The sequence below is a fragment of the Filicampus tigris genome, chromosome 5 (genome assembly GCF_054856515.1).
Source record: "Filicampus tigris isolate MCC_2025a chromosome 5, RoL_Ftig_1.0, whole genome shotgun sequence".
Classification (NCBI taxonomy): Eukaryota; Metazoa; Chordata; class Actinopteri; order Syngnathiformes; family Syngnathidae; genus Filicampus; species Filicampus tigris.
Window position 1 is genome coordinate 2,044,892 of NC_141221.1, and position 11,763 is coordinate 2,056,654.

The 11,763-nt window shown below is 42.0% G+C and overlaps 1 protein-coding gene across 1 annotated transcript; it reads left to right on the forward strand.

Annotated features, from left to right (window-relative positions):
* Positions 1–845: 845 nt before the first annotated feature.
* Positions 846–11,400, forward strand: gpat4 (glycerol-3-phosphate acyltransferase 4). Its single transcript, XM_086029943.1, has 13 exons — positions 846–995; positions 1,625–2,164; positions 3,980–4,049; positions 4,136–4,436; positions 6,300–6,374; positions 6,567–6,656; positions 9,031–9,124; positions 9,236–9,351; positions 9,476–9,531; positions 9,641–9,726; positions 9,818–9,946; positions 10,021–10,100; positions 10,229–11,400. Exons 2-13 carry the CDS (start codon positions 1,997–1,999, stop codon positions 10,335–10,337), a joined length of 1,374 nt encoding a protein of 457 aa, XP_085886069.1. The 5' UTR covers positions 846–995; positions 1,625–1,996; the 3' UTR covers positions 10,338–11,400.
* Positions 11,401–11,763: the final 363 nt, after the last annotated feature.

The following is an 11,763-nucleotide window of genomic DNA, read 5'->3' on the forward strand; positions in this document are numbered from 1 at the left end:
AAAAGTCAACCACATTTCCCATATGCACGCCAGCGCGTAGTGTCGTGAAATCCTGAGAACTCGCTAGCTTGCAAGTTGGACTGAATTACTGTAACATTTCTATTTCCAGTGGCTGTGTGAAAGATGCATAGCGATGAGGTAATGAATCAAATTTTGTTGAAACAACACTTTTGTTTTTTTCTTTGTTTTGGGGCTTCTGCCATGACACCAGTAATAGCGTGACTGTAGACCAGGGGTCACCAACTTCGGTCCTCGAGGGCACCTGTCCTGCAGGTTTTCCATCTCTCCCTGCTGCAACACACCTTTTAAAATGATCAGGATCATTATCAGGCTTCTCAAGAGCTTGCTGATGAGTTGATCATTTTAACAGGTGTGTTGCGGCATGGAGAGATGGAAAACCTGCAGGACAGGTGTCCTCGAGGACCGGAGTTGGAGACCCCTGCTGTAGACGATCGGGTTCCTTATAGCGAATGGAGGAAGTGAGTATGCCGTAAAACAACTCAGGACATTTGTATTTTTTTTGTGAGCCAGGGTTGCTTCCATCCTCAAAGTTGCACCGTTCCGTCCCTGGAACGGAATGCCCAAATGAAAGAAGAGACTATCAGCCCCCCCCCCCCTTCCCAGCAATATTATTTATTTATTTTGTCAAGAAGCATTTTCAAAAATTCTAACAAGCACAAATGTCCTAGTAATTACTACTGATTCTGAAGATCCTGGGCAGAATATATTGACATGGCAACAACACCAAAACAGCACACAAGGTTCAATCCACAAAATGTTCAATCAGCCGTAATGTAATGTCATGTCATGTCATGTAGTAGCACCTTTTAGGCAGATGGTGTCGCTGTAGAGTTAGGCATGTCCTGGACTGGTTGTAAAAACACGCAGCTTGGCTCCGACTGGTAGCCTGTTGTCTGTTCACGTTCACCGCCGGGTGGAGTTTGCCTTCAGTCTGCCGGAGAGAGACAAAAGATGGGCCGGTGTCGCTACCGAAGGTGGGTCTATCGCCCACCATTTTCCCCACTTTACACGCGTTTTGATGGTTATCTGGCTAGCTCTCAATCCACGCTGACAACAAAAGCTTGTCTCAGCAGTTCATCCTTAGTGGCGGCCGATAGCAAAAGCTAACCCAATGAGCTGGAGCGTGCCTGGGATCAGACACGACATAGCGTACAGCTCGTTAAACTTGTCTTGAGTCCATGGTGATGATGGCATAACGGGCACCTTATAGACTCTCGAGCAACATATCTAGCAGCGTTTAAGAACATAAATGACGTTGGTGCGTGCTAGAAATGATGTAAAACATTAGCTGAGTGCCTGTTGGTGAAGAAGCTAGCGGTGGCTGAGCTTGTCGTTAGCTGTCCCGCTGAATCATCAGTAGGGACGAAGCAGGCCCCCGGCACGCTATTAAGTCCTCAAGTCTTGTTAAAGCTAGTTACAATGAAGGCGCTCTAAAAACACCGCAAACGTAATAACTCAAACAACCTAATGTCCACAGCGCTGTTACTAGTTAAACCTCGACTGGTACGAACAAACAACATCGACGATGCCAAGTTTAACAAACATTCAGATGACTAATGTAAGTCGGACATTGTGATGATGATCAACTTTTTGTTCTTTCTAGGCCAACTTCCCACTGAGGAACAGAGCGGATCCTCACCACAGGCGAGCTACCTACTGAGTCCACCTGTTTTTATGCTCACATCCTCCCAATGGGACCCTTGCTATAACCACAAGGACATCTGGATACCACATACAGTTAAAAAGACTGATGGACCTGTTTCTTATTCAATATTGCACATGATGGCAATGTGAAGATGACCACCCACTATCTGTGCAGCGAGAGGGAGATCCATCCTCTAATAGTCTTTATGAAGACCTCGTGTTGACGCCAGATAAAGGCCAGTTGGGGCCAAGGCGTGGAAATTGAGACTCCTACTCTACCCATCTTGACTTGGGACAATCCAGAAGACCTCACTGCTCAGCTGTCGTCAATATGGTGCTGTTCTTTAACCCCTTCGACAGCTTGGTGTGTATCCTCCTGGGTATCTCCTTCACAGTGTGGTTCACCCTGCTGCTCGTCTTCATCATCGTGCCCGCCATCTTGGGGGTGTCCTTTGGCATCAGACGACTCTACATGAAATCCTTGTTAAAGGTCTTTGAGGTAAGCGCTGTCGCTGAAATGTTGTACCCACGAAATAAGGACTTTTTTTTGAAAGTGTAACAAAATCCAACCTTCGATTCAAAGGCAAAGTTTTAAGTAAAGTTTTAACATTCCTAAGTGTCACACTAACTAAAATATAAAGTAAAGCTACTCGCCATTTGAAGATGCCTGACAGACATGTAATGGAGAGCAAACGGGAAAGTGCAGAGGGATGTTGTCGCCTAGTGGCATTTTGTATGTTTAATTGCTAGTTCTGTGATTTTTCAAAATGTAGTGATGAGGTGTATTTTTCTGAAAATAAAAAATTGTGTTTGAGGAAGGGTGTTTGACTTGTACTTGTACTATGAAGCATGTAACCGTGGTTCATTGGTTTCAGTGGTGGTTATGGATTAACAGTACAGCCTGCTGTTATGTAACCTGGGGGGTTTAGTTTGTCGCCAACTCTAGTCTGTCAAAGATCCAGCTGCTTCAAATACATCAAACTGTTGCCTTCCTCCATAATGGGACTTAGACACCTACAGTACATGAGTTTATTGACAATTCCGAGCTTACGTCAAAAATGACGTCACAAGTCAAGATGGCGGTCAAGTCTGTCAAAAAAAACCTCTCCGCTCATTGAAAAGCATTGAACTTTGGGTCGTTGTCGTTTGATTTGTGTGTTTTTTTTTTAAAACTACATTTGCAAAGATAATGATGCAAGCTAAAGACTAAAATACGGAGGAAAGAAAACAGTACATTTTATCACACGAGAACGATTCTTACCAGTTAAGTGCTCACTACAAAGCACCGCGGCCTTGGTTAGCTTCCATTCCGAACCGTGCAGTTCCACTCCCTTCACTCCCTTTACCGACTTTTTCCGACATTCAGGGTCCACACAGTAATATGGAACGGTAATTTAGTTTCCGTCATGTTATGGTTGGACGATGGAACCGCACAAAAACGTCGAGGCATGATTTTCTGCGAGCTTTACATGCTAGTCACAGACATAATACAATACGCGGTGGGTTGTTTTCAACAAAGCGCGTTGCATCATGAAATGCCCGCATGTTGGGAATTGTCAATTATCACGATCACTCAGCCGAAATTCCTGAGGTAAATTCTGGAGGAAAGCTGACAAAACTTGGAGCAGATCTTATACCCGAAAAAAAGTGAGCCAGTGGGAACTGGTGGAGATTTCCTGATCTGGGAATTCCTTGAGCAAACATGAGGAATGTGGAAACTTGAAAGGACACGAGCTGTACTCAGCTGACTCAAGGTGTTTTGGGTTGTTCAAGTATGACAATCGATTCCGCTAATGACACGTGTGAAAATGATGACCTTATTCGTGGAATTCAGATCAGTCAAAGCCTCTGTAATGCCAAACATTCTTCATCAGATCTGAAGGCTAATTCCAGTGTTTTTGGGCACGCCGTCTAGACCTTATATTTACAGATTTTGCTCACAATTGTTGCATTCAGCTGTATCACGCCGTGTTATGTTGTGCTATCATATGTAATTGTGTGGGCTGCTGACGTGCCTCCCGCTCCAATCCTTTTCATGAACTTTTTTGGCTCGCGCTCAAGAGAACATTATGTACTTTTCCTCTCTCAGCAAGAAGTACCTCTGGGCTTTTGTTGCTTAAAGTAAAGCCTCCGCTTTGAAGTAGACTGCAACAATGCATACGTGATTACAACCTGTAAACATTTTAGCAGGTCCAAAAAGAAAGAAAGAAAGGAGAAGTCATTTCACACTGTTACTTTGATTCTGAATAAGATGCGTCATAAACTTTCAACTCTTCTGTACTCTTTGATCTGTTTTTTTTTTTTTTTTTTTTAGTGGGCTACGCTGAGGATGGAGAGAGGAGCCAAAGAAAAGAATCATCCCTTGTATAAACCCTACTCAAATGGTGAGGTGGAATATTAATTGGGTTTCATTCCGTGTTCATGCTCGGTGTGTTTATTGATGACAACTCCCTCCTCTGGATGGCTCTAGCTATCATCGCAAAACATCCCACTTCCTTGGAAGAAGAGATTAAAGAAATTCGGCGAAGTGGCAGCAACAGAGACCTGGACTCAGCGCCCGAGTTTGAGATGTCGGACATTTTCTATTTTGCTCGAAGAGGAGTGGAGAGCATCATGGACGATGAAGTGACCAAGCGGTTTTCGGCAGAGGAGTTGGAGTCTTGGAATCTGCTGACGCGTAGCAACTATAACTTCCACTACATCAGCCTGAGGCTGACCGTGCTGTGGGGACTGGGCCTTCTGATCCGCTATGGCATCCTTTTGCCTCTCAGGTATTCACTGTACAAATAACACAAATGTTTGTTCAAGCGTCGTTGGAAACACTGAGAACATGCAAACAAGCTAACATATTAATGCTAACGCCGGTCTTCATTGTCAGACTAGCACCGGAATAACTTGAAATCAATTTTGACAGTGACACTAACTGATATAATTGCGCCACTCCTAGCTGCTGTCAGAAGGAGTAAACATCATTTCGGCGAAAGCAAAAAAACAAAACGAAAAAAAATACAAGCCACATGCTTGTTTGGGACACTGTTGATGCAACAGTGCTGTCTACTGAGATACTCTGCCGTCTCATTATCATTATTAAGTTATGCGCCCTTCGCTTTGCATCGAAAGTGAAAATGAGCAAAGGCAGTCGCTGACAGTCTGCCACTCATGAAAAGGAATTGCTGTACCCCGCACACCGAGCGACGTGGCCCAAAGCGACTGAACCGTCGAGCGGAGTGGCAATCTGTCAGTGACTGTTTTTGCTGCTCTTCTCAAGTTCAATCACACAGTTGATTCAGTACACCTGTAGACTGTAATGAAGTACAATACCAGCTCAACATTGTAAGCATCTCGCTGCAGTTCTACACAATATGGAACTGAGGTAGTTTATTTACTTGACTGCAGTAAGTGGCCTTGATTAGGAGTACCGTAATACGTAGAAAAAAAATGACATTGCGATTTTTTGGGGGGGGGGTTTGCGTTATACATTGCGATGTTAAAAATAGAATTTTCACCAGATGACTTGACTATGACACAATACCTGCGCGAATGTTCAAAAGACACATCCTGCAGGCGTAGTAATACGTTTCTGGAGTCGTGGTCACCTGTACAAACGCGGCATTTAATATCTATTTGATCAGAGACTGATTTTCCCCACTAACGGTTTTCAGGTCAGCGTTGCCATGTTTAGCTTCATTTCTTTAACTCTGGAATGCTCCATATTGCATGTAGCAGCGCTTTTCTCACACTGCTTCGCACTGCTGCTCCACAGTAAAGTTCAGCTATCAAGATTGGCTGCTTTGCGGGCATTGTGTGTTGTGGTGAAAATATTTACAATTGAGTTGCTTTCCCAAGGGGGAAAGGATGCTTTTATGTGTTGCAATGCACAATGCATCTGACAATTAATGAGGCATGCTGCCCAGTGGAGCGGAGACCATTAGTTACAGAAAAAAAAAAGGGTCATAAATGAATGAGAATTGAAATGACCAATATTTGGAGGCAGGAGGCGCACATTTCGATAGTTTGCTCCGCGCTAAGCCCGATTGGATCGTGAAGCGTACCTATTGTGGCCACGTTGGTGGGAGTACATCCCACATTCAGATTTCTGCCCGAGACTAATAGCTTTTCTCTGTCTGCAGAAGAAATTAAGTGTAGTAGCAGCAGCATACAACTGTCTTTAAAGATGTGTGAATAACGTGTCAACTTTATGATTGCGCATAAAATGTTGCCGTTGAGTATCCGCGCGATAGACATTTAATGCGCCACACGTAGTGACTCACTGCTGAGCCTGGCTCGCACACGTCCATATGCCGGCGGGGAGGCAAAACGGGCCACACGAACACAGCCGCACACCGTTCTCTTAGTCGGTGTGCTTTTCCACACAAATGCGAGCTTGGCGTCTTATCACTCGTTTCATATCTTTCATATCTCGCATTTGAATCAACAACCGCTTTGAATGTAGAATCGTCTCTTTCAGATTAAATGTGTCTGTTGGCCAGCTCGGTCGAAGCCCCGGTCTGTAAGAAACTTCGGTCTGATGGAGCAAAAGCTTCTTGCATATGAGTCCCTGTCCTGTTTTTGTAGAAATTGTCTTACGTGTCCCAGTGTTGTTGAATAACATGCATCTGTCCTATTTGTTTCAGGGTAACCCTTGCCTTCACTGGTGTTGGCCTCCTGGTATTCCTCACTTCTATTATAGGCTTACTGCCCAATGGACGGTACGTGTCTGCTTTTCAGCAAATCAAACCGATCTCCCCATCTTTTGCTGCATTCATTGGCTAGTTACAGCGTCTTGCACGGCTGGGTTGTCACGTTTGATTCAGCTGATGGAGCACGCCAAAACAAACCGAGCGGTACTATTTTGTGGAAACTCGACTCCAGTGACCGTGACTGTTGTGCGCTCTTTGCAGGATGAAAAGCATCCTGAGCGAAAAGGCCCACCTTATGTGCAACAGGATATGTGTCAGAGCTCTGACTGCTATCATAACATACCACGACAGGTAAGGAGACATTTTTGTCTCCCCCCACACCCATCTCCCCCCCCCCCCCCCCCCTGAAGACAAAGCACTTATTTGTTCATTATCCTCTTGTTTGGTATCAGGTGAAATAAAGCAGGAAAAAAAAGGAAAACGGGTTTTTAAGAAAGTCATTGGGTTGGGTTTTTTGTATGAGAAGAAAAGGGGGAAATTGTTTAGAATAGGATTGTTTTGTAAAAGAGAGAGTATTTATTGCCCAACCATATGTTGTGGAAGGTGTCGGTCATATTGCTACTTGTTTATTGTCGGTGCTCGTGTAGTTGCCCTTTACAACAGATTTTTATTGCACTAATCGGCGATGTGTTTACGAGACAGTCATCTGCGTATTGCAGTCTTATCAGTAAGGAAGTTAAAGGAAAGAAAGAATGACTTTATACTTGATAGCTTAACAGTTGTTTCTATAGAGGTGCATAATCTATTTTATTATGTATGCTATATTTGATCACTGTTGATATTGATTAGGATTTTAGACATTACATGCATAAGCAACCTGTACGTGCATTACAGTTTTGTAAATTAGGGCTGTGCAATGATTCTAAATTCAATTACAATTACTAGGGCTGGGAAAAAAAATATGATATCACGATGTATCATGATACTTTTTATGCCGATACCAAGTATCAATTTGTTGATGAAATATTGATACTTTTGATACATTATGTTATGTTTTTGCACGTTCTATAACATACTTTTGGAACATTTGAGGTCCTTAAAGCGGAAGTCAACCCTAACATCTTTTTCTCAAGAATATGTTCCCAGCAGGCCCACAAGTTGAAACACGGCATTCTGATTAATTTTGTGTTTGTGGAATAGAAATTAAGCAGCAAATTGCACTCGTTTTTAGCAATCTCTGGGGGCGGCCATTTTGTCTTGTGTCGACTGAAAATGACATCACAACTGCTCACAACGACCAACCACGGCTGACCTGTTTTCTGAATCTGAGCCGTGATTGGTCGTTGTGAGCAGTTGTGATGTCATTTTCAGTCCACAGAAGTGACAAAATGGCCGCTCCCTGAGATGGCTAAAAACGTGTGGATTTTTCTGCTTAACTTATATTCCACAAACACAATATTAATCAGAATGCCGTTTTTCAACCTGTGGGCCTGCATGGAACGTAATCTTGAAAAAAATATTTGGGTTGACTTTCTCTTTTTATTAAAAAAAAAAAAATCAATAAATAAAAAAAAAAAAAAAAAAAAAAAAGTCCTAATTAATTGCTTTACTTATATGGCCATATACTTTTGTTTCCATAACTTTGTCAATGTATGTTTACTCTCAGACTGCGGCATTCTTTTGTGAGTTTTACAGTCATCTCCTTGTGCTGACTTAATTTAAATTATGCTCTAATTTACTGGAAAGAAAAATGTATGTCATTACAATTTCCATAAAATGATTTTGGGGAGGAAATGTCATATTGTCTTTTGCCCGCGGACATTCCCCTACCTAGTCCTCCTTATACCTAATCCACTACGTTCTACATGAGATTACATAATACCAGATGTCTTTTCTCAGACGTGAGGAGGCAAGGGTAGGTTAGCACTCAGTCAGAAAAATGAGAATGGTTATGAAAGAGCGGTTGCCAGAGGCGCAAACTTTGTTCTTTTAGATTTATGATGTTAGTGGTTTAGACAATGCGCAAAACTCTCACTAGTAATGTCCCTTCTATTAACTGTTTAAAAATCACATTTGATTTGAGCCCGTTCGCAAGATGTTGATTTAGCCAATGTAGCAGATGTCATTCTTCTGTAAGGAGGAATTGTGGACTTCAAACGTAGGTGTTTTTCCCAAGCCTTTATTGTGCCAAGGCCCAAACTGTATTTTACATAAAAAAAAAAAAAGAATAAAATACTACACCTGATGATGTCTCACGATTGGGAGTCATTCTAACGATTGTTGTTTCCCCAAATAAAGTGAATACTTTATTGGGTAAGGGTATGGGAATCAAAGTATATACTGTCGAAAATTAAAAGGCGGAGGGGGTTACCAGTCGCAGCAATGTCACTACTTTTGTTGCATGAGATATCGGGCCTGTTGTAAGTAGTAACATTCTCGGTGGCATGGTGATAAAAATAAACTAGTCAGTGATGCTCTTTTGTAACTCAATCTCTGGATTGAAGTCTCGGTATGTGCAAGTGCTGCACGTCAGATGATTTTCAGCGTCAACAAGATTTACTTTGTTTGCTCTTTAGAAAGAACGGGCCGTTTATTTTTTTATATAAAAGAAACTGAATTGATGCGTAACTGCATCATGATGACTTTCAACCGCATGTGGTTTGACTTGATGGTTCTTGATATCTGCTAGAGGAAGTTCTCACCATCTCTACTTTTCTATTTGTAGTGAGAACAAACCCAAAAATGGAGGAATTTGCGTCGCCAATCACACGTCGCCCATTGATGTCATAATTCTGGCCAGTGATGGCTGCTATGCAATGGTAAGTGTTGACTCTTTTTCCACATCAGTTGTCTTGTCTTGTGGGGAATTTATCAAAGCTTTGCAATTGGAGGCCTTTGCACCTCTAACATTGTGCGTGTATGTGTGTCAGGTGGGCCAAATACATGGTGGCTTGATGGGAATCATTCAGAGATCCATGGTGAAGGCCTGCCCTCACATTTGGTTTGAGCGTTCAGAGGTCAAAGACAGACATCTAGTGGCCAACAGGTAGAACTGCTACTATTTTTGTCTATACGTTTTTTTTAAAGCGGTAGTAACTGTAATTGATACACAAGCTAAATTTAAGAATCCAGTGAAGATAGTGAGCCATATTCTTCTCTCTGCAATATAGGTTGAGTGACCATGCACAAGATAAATCTAAACTTCCCATTCTCATATTCCCAGAAGGTGAGTTTGATTTGTTTTATTACGTTGAGTTTCTTAAAAGCACAAGAGTGTTGTTGTTTGTAAAAAAAAAAAAAAAAAGTCACAAGATTTTATTTTTTTTTGCTGGCAGGTACATGCATTAACAATACATCAGTTATGATGTTTAAGAAAGGTAGTTTTGAAATTGGCGGCACAGTGTACCCTGTCGCTATCAAGGTAGGAGAAATGTCTTTGTCTTACTATACGTACTTCCTATAATGGCAACCATGTGTTGACAATGTCATTTGGATGTTCATGTCCTGTGCAGTATGATCCCAGATTTGGAGACGCCTTCTGGAATAGTAGCAAGTTCGGAATGGTCAACTACCTGCTACGTATGATGAGCAGCTGGGCCATTGTCTGTAGTGTGTGGTACCTTCCTCCGATGTCCAGAGAGGTACGACTCTGACTTTGACTGTAATATTCAGTCAAATATGCCTGCTTAGTTTCACATATCAATATTTTCCGTAGGAAGGGGAGGATGCTGTACAGTTTGCCAATCGGGTAAAAGCAGCCATTGCCAGACAAGGAGGATTAGTGGACCTTTTGTGGTAAGACAATGTCAATAATATGCATTTCTTTTTTTTTTTAATCACTTGTCGTTTTTCAACCACTTGTGAGTCAATGAGCGAATGTTAGACCCAGCCCAAAAAAATGATGAACAAATCCTTCTTTTCAGGGATGGAGGGCTGAAGAGAGGAAAGGTAAAAGATACCTTTAAAGAAGAGCAGCAGAAGCTCTACAGTAAAATGCTGGTGGGCACCCAAGAGGATCGCAGTCGCTCCTGAAAGACTTGTGAGGAGGTGGATCGGCTCAAAACCCTCACAGGGAAGCTCTGACTGCAAATGAAGTCAGCTGTGCACCCACTTGAGTTGGGGTTCCAGGACTTTTCTCTGCCTCACACAGACGTTTGCTGTTTGCAGCGTTGTATCAGGTCCGTTGGAGTTACATGAAACAAGTCTCGCCTGCATTAGAATGGAAAAAAGTAGAAATGCTCTGTGATGGAGCCATGTCTCCCTTGTGTTTGAGGAAAAACTTGTAATATATTTGTCATGAAGTTTTTGTTTTGTAAGATTCTTTTACCATGTTTGTATTTCAGTCATGTTTTCAGTTAACCCCAGTTCTAGCTGGGTGTATAACAACAGAGTTATAGATGATTTAAAAAAAAAAAAAAAAAAAAAAGCCAATGTTTTGAGGGTTTGCATGACTGGCTTTGTGTTTGACATGATGCCAGACTTTGTTACATTTAAAACTATTTTTATGAGCTTTTTTTTCCAAGAGAAAGAATCTTGTATTCTAAGCTTTGTGTCTTACATGAAGACTTGTATCAACCTGTTATTACAACAGCAGTAACTTGTGTTATTGAACTCTTGTTGCTGGTTCTTTTTCCGTGGAATGTGTAAATGCACATTATGAAGTGGAAATATTGCACCTGTTCCATCTAAAGTCGGCATATAACAAGTGAAAGAACATACTTGTGATGCTCAAATCAGTGCCCATGGTGAACAGGTAATCATGCAGGTTTAAACAATTACAACGGGTCTCTAAACAACATGCTTGGAATGGGAAGCAGCTAATATTTATTACACACTTCTTTGGCCACCAATTTGTAGCAGAGCAACATGTTTGTTGAATTTATTTTAACTGAACTCCAACAGCTATTGTCTTAATTTCCCTTCCCTTGCTTTGCTGATATTTGTCCTACTTGGCAGACTCTTCGAGAAGAGAAAGTGTCGCTGTAGTCTGGTCTCTTTCAGGCTGGAGTCAACCAACATGAGCTCCCTCCGCATTTAGATTGCACCAAACACCAAACATGTTTATGAAAAATAAACCAAGAATGTCACTGCAGTATTTGCGTCTGACTGTGAGTGTACTTGAAACGCGTAACTCGTGATGATTTGTTTAATTGTTCAAATAAGACGTCTAACTTATGCTTGCGTTGTATTGCATAATTCACGTCTGAAAACCCGGGACTCTTCCCAAACCATTTGTCAAAGCACTGTTTTCAGTCTGGTGATTAACAAAACTTCCTTCATTCGTTTCCCACTAGAAGAGAATAAAGTGCACTCAGCTTGGAGAAGGGGAAAATGCTGATGGAAATGGTCGTGGTTGAACAGCTCTCCGACACCACCATGGAAACCGTCACGGTGTGCTTGTTGAAGCTGAAACTGCAAAAATCCATGTAAGCCAAGGGTTTCAGAGCTATTAAATCCG